At 33.7% G+C, this 21,637-nt stretch overlaps 1 protein-coding gene and 1 non-coding gene across 2 annotated transcripts; one reads left to right on the forward strand and one right to left on the reverse strand.

Moving 5' to 3' along the window:
* The first annotated feature begins 216 nt into the window (after positions 1 to 216).
* On the forward strand, positions 217 to 305 carry LOC133684401 (small nucleolar RNA snoR8a). Its single transcript, XR_009837902.1, has one exon. It is a non-coding gene; the product is annotated as a small nucleolar RNA snoR8a (small nucleolar RNA).
* A 3,144-nt stretch (positions 306 to 3,449) lies between these two features.
* Positions 3,450 to 7,379, reverse strand: LOC133681892 (growth-regulating factor 1-like). The gene is made up of 4 exons (XM_062105078.1): positions 6,716 to 7,379; positions 5,774 to 6,001; positions 4,890 to 5,244; positions 3,450 to 4,655 (listed from the first exon to the last, which is right to left on the reverse strand). The coding sequence occupies exons 1-4, from the start codon at positions 7,101 to 7,103 to the stop codon at positions 3,794 to 3,796; spliced, it is 1,833 nt and encodes a 610-aa protein (XP_061961062.1). The 5' UTR covers positions 7,104 to 7,379; the 3' UTR covers positions 3,450 to 3,793.
* Positions 7,380 to 21,637: the final 14,258 nt, after the last annotated feature.

Genomic DNA, 21,637 nt, shown 5'->3' on the forward strand with positions numbered 1-21,637 from the left:
TATAACTGTGCAATTAGGGCTAGGGTTTTTTGCATCTGACCTTCCTCTCTATATAACCGATGCCGCTTAAAGGAGGATCAAACCCTCCACGAACATGACGTTGCCCAGCCACCGCTCATCTTCTTAACATATTTTCCTCTATTTTTTTTTATGTTTCTACAAATTTTATTAATCAATTGCTCCATCTACGGATAGAAAAAGAGATTAAAAAGAGGGTTGGCTGTGATGATTATAAAAAAATCATTGTTCTGAATGCTATAGCCATGGCTTGACAGACTCATTTACACCCATAGAATATGAGCACCGGCCCTCTCTTTTGTCTTTAATTTCAGATTCTATTTTATCGAATTTCTTTGCTTTATTTTATTTTTAATTGGATTAAAAATTATTTATCTGATTTGATTTGAGTTGTCTAGCTCAAATCATTTCCATGTTAAATTTAGTGTTTTTATGCTGAATTAATTAAAGGGTTTGAAGGAGCTGGACCATGATTTGCAATGCATTTGCTTTAAATGCTTTGTGTTTTGTTAGCTCCTTAAATTAAATCTGGTGGTGTTTAAAGCCCTAATTTGATGGAATTTGAAATTCGGTGGATTAGGGTTACGCACGCCACCATATCACTTGATGACTTTATCTTAACTCGTTTTTTGTTGAATTTTATTTGTTATTTTCTTGAGCATAAGATGTTTATTCAATAAACTGTTATTTCTAACCGATTCGGATTTATTGATAGTTACAGCTTAAGCATCGTAGAATCTTTCTAGTAAATTGGTTTCGCATCGTGGGAGTTTAGGGAGATTTTGTTTGCATGTTCTCTAAATTGTTATTACAGATTCATATTTCTTGATTGTTACATCATAAGCGTCATAGGATTTTTATATTTAATTGTTCTCGCATTGAAGGAATTTAGGGGAACTTTATTTGAATGTGCTGTATAACAGGGAACTTTAGTTTATATACTGTTTCTGATTCAATATTTGGTGCTTTGTTTTCTATTATATTTGCATGGTTGTGGGTTTTACCAGCCTTGCAACTGGAACCTGTATGCAGAGGATTGGTGTTGATGCTTGTTGAGTGCCCAGACATGGGCGTGGGTGCCTTGTTAGGTGTATTTGCCGAACCTGCAGCATGAGCATCCATCTATTGAACATAGACGAGTCAAGAGAAACTAAACGAGTTTGAAATTTGAGTGGAATGGGTGTCCTGCGGGTTTGTTGACAGTACCGAAATCTATCTCTGTTGCAGTTGTCTATGTCTGCTGGGTGGTCACTAGATAATTGTGGGAAGGGTGGTTGTGTCCTTAAACTCGTTAAAGATGCGATTTTACTGGCATTTTATGACATCTTGACGCAGAACTTACCTTCAATTTATAGTTGTCATGTGGAATTTCGCTCAACCTTTTTACTTCTCTTACTGGGAGTTCATCCGTGGAATTTGATTGCTATCTTTAATCATTCTCCATTATATGTTTTGTGGTCTGTGACCTGGAAATAAGAAGGGAAGAGCAAGAGCAGTAACGGACAGAAACCGTGCGCCATTAAACCAGATGAAAGCAAAAGTGAAGGCTTGAGATGGTTTCAAGAACTTTGATGTGATTATGGTAGAAAAGGAATAAGAAAGCAGAAGAAATGATAGAGTAGAGCAAATAAATTACATTGGTTTTTTGAAGTTGTAACCTTGGGGTGGTGGTCAAACGGTTCAAAATTTCCACTCTAAAGCAAAATACTTCATGGCTTGATTTTCGTGTGACCCTGATTAGCTAGTAATTTGATGGCCTTGGTTTCTTGTTAATGGACCAAAACGTAAATTTATCAAATTGTCAGTTAACAAGAAGCAATATGATGAGCTCGGTTCTTTGCTTCGTCTTATTGTGTCTCTCCTCTAGTCAAGCATGCAGTCTCCGCAATGCTGTTCTTGTTTAAAGTTTAAACAATTGTCTTGGACGATTTCCTTTGTATATTGTACAATATCCCATTCCTTTCCCAGTTCAAATAAACGTGGTGCAAGGATTTGTGCCAAGAGTTGCCATGCCAATGGATTCTTTAGGCCTGTTTCAAGGCACACCGGATGTTCTACAAAGTTACTATTCAATACATAGAGGAGTTGATAACAAGGAATGGAAGTGAGTGAGAATTAGAAACTACTATTCAATGATTTGTATATCTACGGTGTGTTTTTTTTCAAATATATATATATATATATATATATATATATATATATATATTACAGCTTCTATTATTATCATTATTATTACAGCAAGTATGATTTTTCAATCATAATTTGTTTCCATCTTAAGAAATATAAAGTTTTTACCCCTTCCAAACAATCAAGGCTTGAAATTTTCTGGAGACTTGATTTAAATTCCGGAGGGATGGGAATGAGTGGTGAATTTAGGCATTGGGATTCTCAATGCGTAGGCTTAGATTTATTGATCTCCCATTAAATTAATAAGAAAAACAGCGTAACACTTGTGAGTGTTTTCTATACGGAAGCCCAACTTAAGTCCACAAAGAGCCTCGCCATGATTGGCTCTAATCAATTCACTTCAAATTGGCAACACAAAGTATCACGGAATTCTTTTTGTACAGAGATGCTAGAGCCGCTTAGTTTTCCCCTGTAAAAGCCGAAAGCCTAATGTCAACTCCCAGGGTTGGACGCCATAAATACTCTGGAGTTTAAAGCCCATGATCAAAAGAAGCCCAATATGAAATAGTCAAAAGAAGCCCAATCGTAACCACTAGTTATGCAGCCAGCTCACGTTTGTCACCCTCGCAACACCGTCATCAGCTGGATACTTCCATATATATAATTTTACATTTGCCTAGTTCGATTTGAAGATTGCCCTAGAAAAGTTGCTTTTTTCTAACAAAAAGATTAGATTGTTTTTCGCATAAAAAATATATTAAATTGAATTGTTTTCTCAATGATTTTAATATAATTATATCAAAATTAAATACAAAGTTTTTAAAAATATTATCTCAAATGATATTTTCTTTTACAAAAACACTCAACTTATTACTAAACATTATTATGTCAACTCATTCCTTCCCTCATCAATTAATTACTTTCATTAAAATGGTTGCTCATTATGTCATCTGGATTAATTTTTTTATAAAAACAACTATTAAAAAAAATATATGCCTATAAAAACAATGTAGATTCATCCTTTTCCCATTTTTTATTATTTAAAGCTGACTAAATTAATTTAAATAGAGTTTGGTTAAGTCAATCAAATTAGATATTACCTGATGAAGTCGGATTTCACATCACAGCTATGTTCTAAAATGTTTTTTTTTTTTAAATACCTCAACATTTGACATTTTAGCCTATCAAAATATTCATCGAGTGATTTAGCAAGTGTAATTCGAAGTCTTGTCGGTCCTAAAAAGAATAAAATAAATAAAATCCGCGCCATGCATTCTCAACTTGTAACAACTACGTCAGGCACATTTACAGCAACAAAGCCTCTGGCTCAACAATATCTGACAAACAATAATAGAACAATAACAGGTTATACAACACCGCATAGGGACTGAGAGTCAAAATTATACTAGACAAGCATAATTCCATGATACAAATTACAAGCCTTTAAAGGACCTTTCTGCCAAGCACATTGGCGATCATCGTTGTAACCGTTCTCCATTTCTTCAGAACACACAAATAACCAAAGAAATACATATAATAAAATTCGAAAAATAACAATATAACAGACAGATGAACAACTTCAAAAACAAAGTGCTCCATGTTTTGTCAGCTACGATGACAGGAGACTTCTTAGATGGCAGATCAACAGTTACATGGCAGGCAATGAAGAAGAATGCACAATAGTTGATCCAAGGAGGTCATTGCAGAGACTGCCACCTTCATTGATCTTGTTCTCTGCCCTCGGGCTGCTTCCCGCACTGCTATTTGAAAGGGAAGCAAACGCTGACTTTTGTAAGACCCCAGTTGGAGATGAACCTATACGAGGACTGTTGTCCCATCTATAGGTCATCAGGTTCAGCGATGACGTGGTCTTGCACTCTGCTGTTGCATTGTTATTGGTGTTGTGCAAGACCTCCCCGAGCGGACCACCCATTGAAGTTCCCCAAGAAATGGGAATCCAGTTGGCTTGCCTTTGGTTTGGTTCGTTGGCAATACTCCCACCTCCACCTCCCACTCCCAGTCCCATCTGTATTGGATCAAATTCTCGTGATAATCTCAATGGGGAGAGAGTGACTTTTTCATTGTTTGGGGAGGAAGTAGATGACATGAAGTCTGCAGGAGCCATGGGGATTGAAATCGATAGCTGGGTTCTCTCAGATTGCTGATCAAGTTCAGGCCAAGAAACAGCAGAACGATCAGACTGACTTTTAGGCCAATCATCCATGAATTGGCGGAGGGAGTGCTGTGAAACAGATTCCTGGTCAGTGAGGTCCTGAGACGAACCAAAATTTCTGCAACTCATTAAAGATGAGCTTTTCTGTGAGTGATTGAGGAGGGAGTCGGAGGTGACAAGTCCAAACTCATTTCGTAAGGATTCCCCATATGAGTTTTGTTGTTTTGATATGAAGAATGGAGTTTCTTTAGATTTAAGGTCCATGTTGGATCGAAGCATGGACACGGCTGTCGCATCCTGCGTTCTCTCACCTACATTCTCTTTAGTATGGAACATCCTGCAAGTTATCCATGAATACAAACCATTAATTACCTTCAAACAAGCCAATTTTGGGTATAAAAAAGAATAAGCTACTTGATCTGAAGACATCAATGAATTCCTTACAAGTAGAATTCCGATTCCCTATTACATAGAAATCCTATGTCACAATAAATAAATAAAAATAAAACCTTCTTTAAAAGGATAGAATGGATTCCACGACAGTCAAGGTTTAAATTCATCTTGCTTTTACCTGCTGAGCGTATTAGAGGCAGAAAGATTAGATGGACTAGCTGCTTGCTGCTGATTATGAGCAATAGTGAGGCTGTCGGACACAGTGCTGCGAAGCCTCACCACTGATGATGATGTAGAAGACGAAGTGCCATTGGCTGGCTTTACAGTGGTGGCGGCTGCAGCGGAATGGCCTGATTGGCCTTCCACAGGCTTTCTTGAACGATGGCGGCCCCTGTTCATATGCCGCTCACAATACTTCTGATCGGCAACTGCATCTCTTGAGCACCGCCATTTCTTCCCATCTGTCCTTCGACACCGTCCTGGCTCCGGATCAGTGTTGCTGGAGAAACCCATATGGAAAGCACCCCATGGCACTGTATTTGCACATTTCACAAGACAAATGGAACACAGATACGAATGTCAGATAAAGAAATGATATTTCGATTCCTGACTAATCTGCTGTATACAAATTCGAAGCAGCTAAGAATAGAACTAAATGGAGTACAGGTATTATAGCTGAAATTTTAGTTATTTTCAAAGGACTACTGCTTTGGTGAATACGTATTCGCAAGGACTAATAATTAGAGCTCGATTGGATTTCTTTTCACTAAGATGCTAGAGATTCCAGCGGAAATGATCTGTGGCCATGCGTTCAAAGATTTACCATTTAACCACAGGATTAATACTCCACGGAAAAGAAAAGAAAACCCATTTTGCACAAACGACCCCTTCTTCACATACAAAATACAAACACTGACGCACACCTAGACAGACACAAAGGCATGTATGGCTACTTTGTACATCAAAATAGACAGAATCAATTCGAGGGAGAGAAGCAAATCTGGTGGACAAAAGGCTAAAAGAACTTGGAACTCAGTTCTTTATGGAGGAGACAAAACTTACATGTATTGGGCCTGAAAAATCCAGCAGAAAAGCTAGGAAACCCAGCAGAATCAAGAGCTTTTCTAATGGGAAGGAGCAGATTAGATGGTATAGGCACATTTGCTGCTATATACTTGTAGATCAAGGCCTGATGTTCAAGCTCCATCCATTGTGATTGAGTGAATGGCCATCTGGTCTCGGTCAAAACCCCATGCATGCTGGCAGCATTGTAGATACCAGAGCTGTAGCCTGAAAAAACAAACACCAAAAAAAATCAGGTCAAACTATGTAGAAACTTCAGACACATAAATCCAAAATCTCTTCGTCCGCAGAGAATATAAAATAGAAAAGGTCATGATCTCTTGATGTAGAAAGGAGAAGGAAAGCATGGAAAGTGTGTAGAAGGTTACTAAAAATCAATTTTTGCCTACAAAACTTGAAGAGGCTGAAACATTAATGAGTTTCTGTCTGTGAGAGGCCATGAAAACAAACCATAAAGGTTGAAAGTATAGCCATGAAAGGGAGAAACAGACGAAATCCAAAACAAAATTTTCTCCTTTTGAGCACACTGGTTCCCTGTGCATGATTAATTACCAGAACCCATCACCCCAAAACAGGAAGGAAGACACAGATGATAACAATTTCTACTTTATCTTGACAAGACTTTTAAACAAGACCACTCCTAGATTTCACCGAAATGACCTCTCGACACCACTAGCACCGGGAATCATACCCCAAATAACAAGCTATTGATCAAATAGACGTTAACAAAAAACCACAACCCCGTCACCTGTGAGTTCAATAAAAAAAACCATGGGTTCATGCAATGCGCCCCATAAAGCCATAATGTCTGTAGAAGCCACTTGCTTCCACAAAGGAAACCAAGGATAACACTATCATATCCTCAAATAATGAAGCATATCCCACTTGTAGGCGAATCCTTAATGGTGCTCAATATGGTACCTGTATTTCTATTATGAGCAGAAGATGTGAGGTGAAAGTACGGCAATGTGCCATTTTGGGAGCTTCTCTCCGCTGAAGGAGCTGATCTGGGATAGGAGAAGCTGAGCATCTGCTGCTGCTGCTGCTGCTGTCCATCAGCGAAGAGAAAGTTGGAGCTAGATTTCAGAAGTGAACTGTTACTCTGCTCAAGCAGCATTGACTCAGTTTTGGACAATTTAGAGCTCCTCCAATCACCATCGATGTTGCCAGGTCTCTCTTGCTTCAAGAACCCAGATCCGTACAACTTCTGCTTTGCTTCAGGATCTGAGCTAGCAAGAGAAGCAAAACCACTATTACTTGTGTCTGAACCCACCAACCCATCCAAACCCACCTGAACCCCAAAATCCATATAGAAAATCCCAACAGAAACTACAAAACCTCTACGCTAAAGAAACAATACTGAAGAAGCATTAGCCCGTTCGGTAAAAAGACAGGACTTTTAGGTGTTAGGGACAGGTTCATCTTAAGAGCTTCATATGAGAGAGTAGATGATGGATATTAGTTAAAGCTACAAAAGCTGAGACTGAAAAAACCAGACTGGTTTTTGTTCAAGACTTGATTTTGTTTTTTGGAAAGATAAAAAATAATTGGAGAGAGACAGCGGTGGGGAGGAAACTGACCAGACAAAGCTGGTATTAACTACTCTTATATATTTCAGACAAACTCACAAGAACCTCTGTTCAATAATATTACAGAGAAACCCCTGGAGGAGGGGTGTAATTGACTTGGCATAACAAACAAACCAAGGGTGTTATTGTCTTTTAGAATCTATAATGGTCACTTTTGTCTCCTGCTAAAACCTATCTTCCAAATTTTTCTTTTGCTACATTCGGTAACGCGGTTCACTGTTTATAATACGTTTTAAACTGTTTTTCACCTGTTTTATTAAGTTAATATTTTTTTATGTTTTTTTCATAATTTTAATGTTTGATATTAAGGATAAAAGTATATTTTTTAATATATTTTTAGTTTTAAAATATTTTTACAAAATACTTTAAACTACTTTAATAAATATATATCAAGTAACAAAATTTCGTGTTGTCAAACCACCTGATGAAGGAGTTAAGTTTTACATAATCAGATTAATTTCAAAATAGAATTAAACCTAATAATCAACGAATTAAAAAATAGAACTCTTATTTACAAGGATGGTCTTTATTACTTTTCAAAATATTTTTTATTTTAAAATATTTTAGAATAATATATTTTTATTATTATGATATTTATTTTTAGCTTTAACACATTAAAACAACCTAAAAATATAAAAATCAAAATTTTAAATAGAAAAAATCAAAATTTGTTAAAAAAAAGCACTCCCAAACACAACTACATGAGAGCATTTGTAATTGTGGTCTAGGTTATTTTTTAAAGTTTTTTTTAAAAAAAATTTTTAAAATTTTTTTGTAGAGTGTTTAAAAGTGAGTTTTAATCTGTTTTTTTATTAAAATTTAAATTATTTTAATATGTTTTTAAATTATTTTAATATATTGATTTTAAAAATAAAATTTAAAAGATAAAAAAATATTATTTTAAATAAGATTGAAAGTACTTTTTCTCGGAGTGGGAGGTGGAGATGAGAAAGAAATATGGCTTACTTTGCCTTGCAAAGTCCGCTAGCGGTTGCAAATGCGATACACAATGAATCTATTCGCTCTCTCTTTCTCTGTCGTTCATTGATTGGAAAGGCGATGGCAAGTTGGGCTGCATGAAGGAAGATGCATTGCCACGTGACAGACGCCATTGAAAGAAATTCTAATGTCGTCTCATAAAGCCGTACTTACACGCCCCATCTTTATCTCCCCCATCTTTCCCTGTCTCTTTTATGTGAAATGGGCCCATGACATTTGCATCGGGCACCACCTATATTTTATTACCCTTCCTTTTCTCTCAAATATTGAGATTAATTTAATGATGAGATTATGATTTAATTATGAGTTAATGATAGATTTCTGTAAGTTTCAAGTTTAAATTCTTACTTAGCCTTGATTAAGTTCTTAAATTAAGATTTTTTCTTTAATTTTTGTTTTTTTCTTAATTGATAGTGTCCCATATTTCCATGAGGTGGTTGAGATTGCATAATTGAAGGGACAAATATACTATTAAATCTACCAGCTAAAATGTCTCTAAATTTGAGACACGTATGTTAGTTCTTCCTCGAGCTACAAAAGCGCAACACTGCAGCTTCCATTCCACACTCTTGCGTGCGTGATGGGAAGCAAATCCAGCACTGACGAGTGCTCCACCCACTCTTCGAGTTGGCATTGATTTCTTAGGCCCCGCTGCAGGACTCAGTAGAAAGCAGACATTGTTTTCATTTCCATCATGAAAGCCTAGCAGGATTTCCACTTTTTTAAAAAAAAGAGAAAATTGCATTAATACTCGAAATTATACATGATAATTCATACGAAAACATGAAAAAAAAAATGCTTGAAATTAAAATCATCAAGTCTTATTCATGTTTGAACTGGTTGAGTCAACCAAATCGTAAATTTACCAACTAGATTATTTAAGTTTAACCCAATTAATATTCAAAATGATTCTATATCAAAATAAAGGTTTGATAACTACGACCCGGTCATCCAGTTCGGAAAAGAAAAAATAAATTCCTGCATGGGAAGAGAATTCGAGAGAATCCATGTAAAACCATAAATAAAAACACGGGAATGATTGAAAGATTTTTAAATAGAAACGTCATATCGAACCGGGCAGGTCATTGATTTATTGCATGCATCTGGAGCGCAGGTGAGGGGAAAAAAAGGAAATTACAAGGCAGAGTTCACTCTCTGGAAAAACTGAAAAGTCTGAGCTCAACAGTCAAATTGGACGAACAAATTAGACAACAGAAGAATATAAATAAGAACATGGACGTGCTTATGTTTGGACACACTTTCACGCTGAGGGACATTCTGAAGTTTTGAAGTTCTTGCTGCTTGTCATTGTCACGATAATTGATGTTGTCATCTGCAGTTCAGGTAACCAGCAGCTGGTCCAAGTCCGGGACTCCGAAGAAGTTTCTGACCTTCGGATCATTGGAACGGCAATGCACAGTTTAATTACACATGTTAGAGCTTGTTCAGTGACGCGGCTGCTTCAGCGTCACCGAAATATTTTAATTTTTTTATGTTTCTAAATTATCTTGATATTAAATTTTTTAAAGAAAAAAACCTAAACGTGAGAAAATATCTATTGAAAAACCAGTCATGTAGTAAAGTAGTAATTCCAAAACGCGACTCGTGTGAAAACGAATGCAAAGTTATTATGCGCCCATGGAGATAGCTAGATTGCCTCGTAATTCCTATTAATCTCCCCGTGACTAGGATTTTAGAGGTCACGAGTTCAAGAATGTGTGAATACAGTACAAGGCAGAGTTATTCCTCGGCGCAGCGCGCCAACCACAAAGCAAGAGGAGTTGTTCGGATAACGATTGATGTTTACCATTGCTCTTTTAACAATGATCGGAGCTTGGTAGGTTGACTTTCCTTTTCAGTGTTCGAACCTCATGAAAAAGTCATGTGTTTGTATGGGTGAGCGCTTGACTTAATTTTAAAATGTAAAAATTAGGAAGCAAATAAAAACTGACCCAGTACTAATAAAATCCCACGCGATTCATATTAAAAAAAAAAAAAAAACATGAACGATTTTCCAAACAGGAACAAGCATCGTTTTTAATTTAATCGCTTGAGTTAAGTTGAGATTTTATTAACACCTTCCACTCGCTTGAGTTAATTTGTTATAAATAAATGGGATTATTTTTACATTCGAGTTGGGTATGAAAATTATTATTTTATATATATTTTTAAATTTACTGGTTATTTTTAGATTGCAATCTTGATTAGATTTATATATTTAATTTAATATGAGCTTCATAAATTGAATATATTTTAACTCTCTATCCTTCATTGTAACTCGCGTCACATGACCTTTGAAATTATAATTCAGGAGACTTGTTTGAAAATGGAGAGCTCAATGGAATGTTGGGAAATAGTGGGGAAAGGGTTGATGGTATTGGGAAAAAAGAGAAGAAAAAACAGAAAGATAATTTGACATTGAAAGAAAGATGCCTGGCAGAGGAGGCATGCTCGACGCATCCTTGTCAAGGCTTGTAGCTTAGGAAGACAGCTTGACCTCGGGCCATGCTCCATAATTATTCTTCCACCACAGTGCAAGAGATCCTGTACAAGCTTCTGATTAAATAATTTCGCCAACAAACTGAGTAGGTACCTCCACCTCCAAGAAAACTCTCAAACAGAACTGCTAGTTTGGGTTGATGAATATGTCATTATATTATTTTTATTATAAACCTCCAGAAACTGCCAGGAAAAATAAACACTAGGTATTGCTGGAAAAAATATTTAGGTGATGATAATTTAAGATAATTTTGATTAAATTAACTAAATCGAACATGAAACCAAAAGAACTTGTAAAAAAATATATAAAAATTATAAAGTTTAAGATCTAATAACCTTATGTTAAAAATAAAAATAAAAAATTTAAAAACTATAGCGTAGTTGAAGAAAACCCGAGTCAAAACATGGTAACTTGATGAACCCACGACGTGATATGAGACTGGAATAAAAAATTCAAAAAAAAAAACATGGTAAAAATAAACAAAGTTCAATGAAAAACAAATGTTAAAAAAATCTTAAATTAACCTGGGTTAAGTTTACCGACCTGCTCTTGGAATAACCTAATAAAAAAAGTGAAAAAATAACAAAGTTTAGGGACAAATAATTTAATACAAAATTAAAAATATATATAAAAAAAAATTAAAAATTAAAATCTAAATTAAACAGAGTTAACTTGATTAATCTATCTCTACATGAGATCAAAATTTTATAAAAAAAAACTTAAAGAAAAGACCTAGAAAAAACAACCCAAATTAAATAAAACAACAATGCTAAAAAAAAAATACAAGCTGACCAAGTTCATTTGACCAGTCCATCCTCAAATATAACAAAATAATTTGTTCTCACATCTTGAATTTTAATAGCTAGGAATCTCGACGGTCCGGTGTCCTTTTTTAATGGCCGAGACATTTTTTTTATCCATTCTTAAATAAGCTATTCATACTAGTATTAGTACATCTGCGAGAAGATTAAAAAAATAAAATTATTAGAACCTCTTCCTAATAGTTAACTAACATCGAAGCAATCACTATCCAAGCAAAGAACCTCCACAATAAACTAAATATCCATTTTTTTCTAATTGGAAGATCTTGAAAAATTAATAATAAAAAAAATAAATTCCGCCTAAAAGCATTATGTTCAAAATCGTACCATTGATTTTCTGCAAAGATGACACATATTTATGTTTAGTTCACTTTATCTGTAATGATACGTTAAATTTAAAGTACATAACAAATTTATAATTCTTTATATGCCTGTGAATATAATAAAATTGAAGAGAAAATTTTCTCAATATATGATTTTGAAGATTAAATACACTGTAATTAAAAAAACAAAAATTAAATTTAATATAAAAATCAAATGTCGAGCGATAAAATTAAAAAATAAAATCAACTCAATAAATAATTGAGACCAAATACATTATAAAAAAAATAAAAAACTAATTTAACATGGTAAACAAATAACTAGATTTTTTTTTATTTTTTGCAATGGTCAACACTTTTTTTTTTTCATGAGGGGGGAAAGAGGTAGGGAGGAAAAAACTTGTATATCAAGGTTTGTTATTTACCAGATGTGAACACGCACTCGACACTATGATGTCTCGAAATCAGACGTGTTGCTGAAATAATACGAACGATGTTCACTTATCGATGCTTGACTAACACGCACCAACTACTTTAAAATTAAAATAATAATAATATATATTTCAAAAACCCAATTACTTCTCAACCTTGCAAAACAAATATAATAAAATGCCTGAAGTGCCCTTACATCCATGGTTGATGTAGAATATTATCAGGGGCATTTAAGTAATTGAGCTGTAAAAAAAGGATGAAAAAACTGGAAAACCCTCGAAACTATGAAAATTATTTTTACCCAATGGTCATTTAGTAATTACATTACATACAAAAATGTGAAGATACTGATGAACTCCCTTCGTTAATGTAATTACTAGTAGGTCCCATTAAAAAGATTTTCTCGCCCCAAATCCAAGCTTGCTTACCAGGATAAATCAGATATTCAATGTTCGAATTCATAATAAATACTTGATTTGATAATCCATAAACTAACGGATCTAACAGCCTAGATTTTTTCCAGAATGGTGTCCGTGCGAGGTTGTAAACTACAAGCTTATATTTGAAAAGTAAATTAAAACTTGAATTTTTTTTATTTAAAACTATAGTGTACGTGAATTAATTGAATATTTTTAAAATTATAATATAGATAAAACCGACCGCGACGAATCTGACGTGGTCCCATATTGAAAAAAAGAAAACGAAGAGGAAAAAACTCATGGAAAGCGCGTGAGACAAGAGCGAGTTTGCGTGTAGCAGGAAGGGAGACAAACGGGGGGTGCCAATAAAGAAGGCATGAGAGGGGAGGGAGAGAAACCAAACCATAAACAAACAAAACAAGGCAAAGGTTGAAAAAAGGCAAAGCAAGCACACATCTCTCCGTCATCATATCATCTCGGAATCACCATATCTGCATGTGCTTCATGGAGAGAGAGAGAGAAGGAGAGTCTTTGATGTTGACGTGTCAGCAGAGGGTGTGGCCAAGACAGTGCCATGTGGGCCCTCGTAATGACCACTTGCAAATGGTGGTAAGAGAGGGTGTTTGTTGGTGGGCTTGGAGAGGGCGAGATGTGGATAGAGCAATTCGCTTCCCATTTGCCGACAGTCATAGGCTGGGCCCACACCATCCTTTCTCTTTTTTTATTTTTTATTTTTTTCACTTGTCCTCACTTGCGTCATCCCTGTCGTGCCATTTCAGCGGGCCTTTACTCCGCATGGGGCTCACTAACATTTGATATTTTCAAGGCGGTGTGCTGCTATATGGCGACCCTCATCGCCTTACAATGGTTTCTCTCTTCCATGCACATGACACGAGTAGAGTTGTTAAACACGGCTTTATCCGATGGATTAGCCTAGAAAATTTAATACACCGAGCTTGACCAAGAATATTTAATACTTGAAACTTGATTTAAATTAAATCCAGTAATATTTAATGGATTTAATCAATTTTTTAATGACCCAGCTAAATATAATTTAAATGTCATCATGTCAAAATAAAAAAAATAGAAAATAATTAGATTTTAATAAAAACAAGGTTTGTATTGGTGACTAGCAATTTAACTTGACAAGTTTACCTTCTTTTTGTTTTTTCTAGACTGGTTATTAAATCGAGTTTCACATTTTTTTTTTATAACAAAACATCATTTTCAATGTTTTTGTTTTCTCCTCCTGTTTTAATTTTATAGAGCCAGCGATACCATAACAGAAATATGTTTCAATGACCGTTGTGAGTTTTTTTTTTTTGTCTTTTTTTTTTTTGCAAGGTGGTAAGATTGCTTGTTTACTTTCACGCTATAAACAAAGTTTCATGATTTTTTTTTATTTTTTAAACTATTTTTTTAATCTTTTTTTCATCATTATAATATACCGGTGTAAAAAATAAATATTAAAAAATAAAATAAAATAATTTATTTTAATATTTTCATAAAACAAAAATACTTTTAAAAAAACTATTCTCACACTTTTAAATACTATATTTACCAAATATTTATTAAACTAAGAGTTTTTTTTAGGTTACAATAAGCTCGTGGTTAGTGTGCATGATGCGTGCAGCGTTCGCCAATATAGATTTGAAAATTGGATGAATTGGCTCATTTTATTTTAATATTCTAGGTTTAGTTTTTAACATGTTTTAACGAATACAATCACTAATAATTTATTTTTATATTTTAAATTATATTTTGATAAATATTCCCATCTAAATCGACAGCAATAGCATTCCATGAAAAACTCAAACCAGCTTGATTTATTAAGAAAATATTTAAAAAATGAATCGTGTCACGTGGTGTTAAAATTCAAATTTTGAATATTTATATTTATTAGTAAACTAGGTGGGGCTAGAGTTTCTCACTCAAATATATTTTTATTTTGGATAAAAGAATCTGATAAAAAGAATAAATTATAGAATGACTTTAAATTCAAGGATAATTAAAGCAATAAAACTTACAAGGATATATTGAAGAGTTTATCTAACACAAGGATAAATTGAACTAACTCTCTTAAAAATTGAACCTGAAAATCCCGGGCATGCTTCGCGTCTCGTTAATCATTTTTTAACTCAAAATTCAAGTCGTGAAGATCCATGTTTTTTTTTAAAAAAAGTTTTCAGCGTACAGAAATAGAAATCAATCTTTACACAACTCGCAAGAGTAATTTCTCGTGAATCATAATTATTTCTTTTCAATTAATAATTAAAAAAGGATCGATTGCAAAACTTGACACAATAAATAAACGGTCTCCTTTACAACCGCTATTAAATTCAGTTTCGAGCCACCTGCTACTTCATTAGATGCAAAGTAGGTTTAGTGCATTAAAAGTTGCACAATAATTTTCCATCCAAAAGGGAGTCTCGGAATGATTCTGAGGTCACCGAGGCTTTTCGTTCTATCTTCTCTCGAGAGCAGGGTGTTGCATCAATCGGCACGCATTTCAAACGCATATACCTGGTAACTAAGCATTTAGTGTCCGTTCTACGTGGTTTATTACCTTTTAAATTGCATTTTAAGCTAAGAAAACATTAAAAAAAACATCATGTTTTATGGTTTTTTTGGTTCGAAACACAATTTTTAGCTAAAAATTAAAAACCTCGAACCCAAGGGAAAGGCGTATTAGCATTAGAACGGCAGCAACCAGAGCACGCCCTCTCTCTCCAGGTCCAAAGGCTAAGCCTTAAAAAATACAGGAAATGCTCTCGTCGTTGTTTACAGTGGCATGGCTTCTCGCAGTAGCAAGTAATCCAGAGACAGATTCTTGACATCAATGATCAACACCTGGGTGGGATGCCCTAATCAAGAAGACAGCCTTAAATCTGACGGATCTTAAAAACATCCATCAAACCATTACTTACAAACCAGCCTGATAAAAATAAAAATAGAATAGAATAACTGTAAGTACTCTAGTGTAGTACAAATCTGAAAAGCCTAACCTAACATAAAAATGAGAGAGGGAGAACATATCATAGGGAGCCCCCAGTTGAGATCATGATGCTCACGTGACTAGCTTACCTTTTCCATCAATATTAATTACTAATTTTCAGCTTAATCTTGACTAACTAATAACCCTATGCCGTGTTGCTGACTCAAAAGATCACTTTGGTCCCCCCCCCCCCCCCCCCAATTGGACTTTTTTTTTTGGACGAGGACATTGGATACACGTTTCCCCTCTTCCCTTCTCTCGTTCAGATGGAAGCAGAGTGGTTAAATCCGGTCGACCTTGGCAGGTCAAGTCAATTCGAGATCTATTTGATTTGGGACTGGTTCCTCTAGTTTTTTAAAAAAATAATAAAAAAAATTAACTCTGTATTTAACGGTCAATTTATAATTTGATTTTTTTTAAACAGTATCATCTTAATTATTGGAGACAGCCTGGACTATACAAGTTTCATAGTGAAAAGTTAGAAAAGGACTGACTGTAAAAGGTTTTTTTCTGGTATTATGATCAAACTATATTTTTTGAATTTTGAATTTTAGTTTTAAGTTAAATTTTTATATGTTTTTGGATGATTTGATAGGTTAAATATATTACTTTTATACTTTAAAAATAAAATTATTTTAAAAATAAATTCTAAAAAACTCTCGAGGAGTTACTAAACTAGTATTTTCTTGTATCGGGGTTTGAACTAGAGCATTGGGTTGTTAGGAAAGTCTAGGATTTGTTGGACAGCATGGTGGGTCATAAATGTCTAGCATAGAACCATAGGTTTGTTGGGGTTATAAGCAAATCATTTAAAAAAAAACTTCGAAAGCAAAGACCATATAACCTCCAGGCAGGCATCGATGAAAGAGCATATAAAAAAACAAGACCTTAATTCTTTTTTATTCTTCTCTAGGGCTTACATGTACAGAGTGTGTAATCCCAAAGGCATGTCTTATCACCATTGCTCTCGGTCAAATTAAACAAGGATTAAACTTTTCGAGGAACCACCATGCCTGTCCTTCCTTTGTCCAAGAAGGATTCAAGCGCATCAAGTCTGATGTCTCCTTGCAAGAACCTAGACTCCAAGGTTATCTAGGGCTGTCTTTCGTCATTATTGCTCCAAAGGTCATCTCTCATCTCTCATCATCTCATTGGGCTTTGCACTGATTATGACTCCCTTGTTAACTTGGTAATGAAAATATATATATATATTAGATGTCGGTCCTTGGTAATGCCATTACCTTCTCTGCAGAGAAGGGTCATTCGCTTTTGAGAGGTAATTGAAAAATTAGGATCTGAAATAGTAAATCAAATTACATTTTTACAATGCTTTTTAAATTTTATATATATATTACGCAGCAAATCTTATACTCCAAATTCCACATCAAATGTGTAAAATAACCTTGCAAGTGTTTTGTCTGCAAGAAGTCTGGCTTTCCAATTGTTTATCGGATTAGAGAACTCGTAATTGCTACCAATCGAAGAGCATTATAAAAATGTGTGTGTTTCACTCCTTACTCTTTCTGTATGTATAATGTGGGTCGAACAGGTCCATCCTTAACTATGTAGTGTGAACTTAAGGGAAAGAAAAAAGAAAAAAGAAAAAAGAAGCAAGGACAGGTCACAGGTGATTATGTTCCAAGTGCATCCTATGACGCTCCAATTTTTATAGTTAGATTAAATGGACTCTTATGGTAAGGGACAGGGATAGCGATGGCAGCGAAGGAGGAATTCCAGCTTGAAAATACTTTTTACTTAAAAATAATAATTTAAAATAAAAGGTCTTATAATATTAAATATATTTTTAAATAATGTTTATGGTTGTGGTAGTAATTACTTTTTAAAATATTTTTTATTTATAAATATATTAAAATAATATATATTTTTTATTTTTTTAAATTAAAAATTGATATTAGTACATCAAAATAATTAAAAAACATAAAAAATAATTTGATTTTTTTATTTAAAAACATGATATTACCGTAAAAATAAACACTTCTATTATAAATAATCATTATTCCTGAAATGTCAGCTTTGAATAATTAATCAAGATTGCAAATGCCACAATAAAGAGAACAACGAGATAAAATTAGGTTTTCCAAACTAACCAGAAAAAAATTGGGTGAGCGAGAGTATTTGAAAATAAAATGATATTTTAATTTTACAGAAAATCAGAGTTGGTTGGACTTTCATGTTCAAATGTAATATTTTTTTTTATTTGAAAATTGAGAAACTCTTAAAAATCAGCTTTTATTTTTCTAAATTTGTAAAGAGTTTAGAAAACACATTTTTAAGGTTTTTCACATTTTTTTATTCGCAAACTCTTCAAGTAAAAATAAAACTAAAAATGAACAAAACAATTTTTTTGCAATGCAAAATATTAAAATTTAATATAGATTATTTATCCTTTTCAAGTGATAAATATAACCTTTTCCTTTTCAAAAAAATAACATTTTCATGATAATATTTAATCTAAATATAATAAAATTAATATCTTATAATTAGATTATTACAAATAAAAATATTAAGATGATTATTGAAATTTATGGTTTCAATTTTTAATAAAAAATGTTATAATATTGACATATTTATTGTTATTTTAATATAAAAACTCTCATCTATTTTTGACGTTTTTCATATTTTTGTTAGAAAAAATCCGATAAAAAATTAAAAAAATAACATAATTGTATGTTACTGAACAGACCCATAAAATACCCAAGAGAACTCATGAAGCAATTACTAGCTAGACCGTGGATTAGTCTAAAGAAAAACCATCACTAATAAGACTTGATCATAGACTTGAGTTGGAGCCTGGTCTGCCTTCACTCATGGCATCCACTGGCAATACCTTGAAACCAGCGAGGACCCAAAACCCAGGAAAAGATATGCTTTTATGAAGTATGTGCTCTGAGTATTGTATACTCTTAATGTTTTGCAACGAGAAGATGACAAAGGTATAACTAACAAAAGCAAGATTGGTAAACCCCAGAAATGTTAACAATAAATACTACATGCACCTAGAGATGCTTCTCCCTTCATATTTTTGTGTATTTTAGTCACCAGACCACAAGACCTCGACTATCCTTATTAATTCCCCAGTGCACTTTAGGGTGTCGAAAACCCTAATCTGCCACTTTTACGATGCCCGTCACAGGTTAATTCGGAGAATTTTTGCCTCTCGACGAGGTTATCTTCGGTACTCAATACATGCAAGCCAAGAGGGCAAGAGGCTCTAAAATCAAAACCCAATCGTTCGTGCTATTACCACATGATTCAACGTGAATAGTTGTAAATCATCATGCATATTTGTTTAAGGATCTTCTTTAATTTAATACAACATGGTTATATTAAATTAAAAAAAAGGTTTATATCACATGCAAAGGATTGGAAATTTGTAAAGAATTGATTAGATAAATGATTAAGGTGGATTCTAGTGTTCACGTATCCTAGAAATAATAATTTTGGCTCAATTACCGAATATTCGCACGCATAAGATCATATGATTATATTAATGCCTAATGGCGTTGCTTATTACTTTAGCATTGAGCTTCAACCCACAGCATGTGACAGGATCTCGGGATTGAGTCTCTCTGCTCAAGCTTTGTGACTTGTTTTTTCATATTTCTCGATCCCATCTTACCTTTTGAGAAATCTGGATGCCCTATCATACAGTGTCCTTTTACTGCTATCAATTAGCCATTTGTACTCTATATATAGATATATATCCGGTTGCTCAAATTTTCTCAAAAGAAAAAAATAATATTCAGCGATAATCCAAGATAAAGTAGGCTAAATTTACTAGAACATAATTTATGTTATAAAACCAAAATAACTCGTGATAACGCGCCCATGCATGTGTGGCAATTGTATGCCTACTTTATTAATTTATAATTAATATGATAAAAATGAAAATGACTAAAAATGCCATAAGGACATACAAATAATTTTTAAAAAAGAAACCATAATGCAAATACAAAAAAGTCATCCCAGGACATCTCTTATTTTTTTGAAGTCAAAGGGCGAACATAAAATTTATTATATATAAAATATGTAAATACATAACAATTCTTGTTTTAAAAGCCAATATTTTTTAGACATGAAGGGCACGAATATTATTTTACTATGGAAAAATACCTACAGAGACACAAAAGCCTTTGCACCAGAGGCTAATTTGCTGAGCTTTCAAGGGCAATATAATCTTTTTATTGTACATAAAATACATAAAATGACAACTTTGCCCTGATCAATTCTCAAATAACACTTATATCCCATGAAAAATATGATTTCATCCCAGTACAAAAGCAATTATTAATAGCAATGAATGATAAAATTATCGTTATACTGCTTGAATCCATGATAAATTTCCTCACATGCTGTCGTAATTTTATGGAGCCCTTTTAGTTTTTTTTTTGTTAATAGGTCCGCCACTTAGTGAACAGAAAAGAAGATAAAAGAAAAGGAAATTCTTATAACTCATGTAAGCAGACTGGTTAATCAGGAAACTTGAAATCTACATTACGAAACGAGTTTAGTTTTAATCAAATTGAATAAGATATAAACTTGCAAAACTCAATTAACCCGGTCAGATTTTGATATGATCGACCTAGCTATACCCCGTTTAAACACAACAAAATCAACATTACCAAAAAAACAAAAGAAAGAAGCAAGTTCTTAACTTGATGATTCAAAAATCAAATTAACGATTGAATAACTCAAATTCTTTTCAACCCTACAAATTTCAAGATGGGCTAACCTTTCGGTGATGCTATTTAATTTTTTTGTGAAATACTGGGCGTCTGGTTCAGGGCTTTGAGGTTCCAAAGATAAGACCGCAAACGCCCACAGCTCATGGCCTCATATTTAAAATTCAAACAGATGATATCCAAGGTTCCGCAATGTGGACTCTACCGGAGCCCATTGCATGAACCCAAAAGGACCAGTCTCGGCAGTCGCTTCTGTTGATGGACGTCAAAGGTTTCAAGCGTGTTATGACAAGCTCCAGGTGTTCCTTCTCTCTATTCTCACGCGGTCACGTAGAATATTTGAATTTTTTTTTTAAGTTGATAATATCAGAATTAATTAAATTAGTATCAGTATTTGATTAAACATCAAAATAGCCACACAAGAATTATTATCAAACAAGACTTTTAACGCCTAAAGAATTTCTTGCCAATACAAATTAGTTATTATAGAATTTATCCAATTAGCAAGATCGGCTGTTTTATTTTTTCAGTATATCAATATTTCACTATAAAAATATATAATTAGTAAAATATGGTTGTTTATTTTTTTAATGAAAGTAATTAATTAACCAAATGGGTGAAATGAACTAGAATTTTATAACAAGCTATTTTTTAATTAATCAAATCGATTGCTCCCTTCCATCCAACTTTTAAATTTGATTAAACCCGTCAAATAATATTATATTTGTAAAAAAACCATGGTTCTTCAATTGACCTTTTCAGGATCACATCCTTGGACGACATGTCAATCAATTCATTTGTAAGTCAATCCGGGTTTTATAACGTTGTGTAATTACAAAAATGGATACAAGAAAAAAGAATAAAATAGTTTTTGACACGCAGTGAATTGTTTTTTAACGGGTGTAACTTGTAAGAAGAAAGAACACTCTAACAGTGTGGACTCAAATTAGCCCAATAAGCCCAAAACAATTAGGGTTGTCTGGGCCTGGTTTGATACAGAGTTTGAAGTAGTGAAGACTACTGCTGCAAACCAAATTCCTTGCGTGGTATATACTTAATCCGGTA

Source organism: Populus nigra, chromosome 2 (genome assembly GCF_951802175.1).
Source record: "Populus nigra chromosome 2, ddPopNigr1.1, whole genome shotgun sequence".
NCBI lineage: Eukaryota > Viridiplantae > Streptophyta > Magnoliopsida > Malpighiales > Salicaceae > Populus > Populus nigra.

What these genes read in the sequence shown, in the direction of transcription:
- LOC133681892 (XM_062105078.1), bottom strand. Translation starts at nt 7,103, where the DNA reads ATGGATTTTGGGGTTCAGGTGGGTTTGGATGGGTTGGTGGGTTCAGAC. An exon ending in TGCTCATAATAGAAATACAG is followed by an intron (nt 6,002 to 6,715) that starts GTACCATATTGA and finishes TTGTTTTTTCAG; the next exon opens with GCTACAGCTCTGGTATCTAC. An exon ending in ATTTTTCAGGCCCAATACAT is followed by an intron (nt 5,245 to 5,773) that starts GTAAGTTTTGTC and finishes GTGCAAATACAG; the next exon opens with TGCCATGGGGTGCTTTCCAT.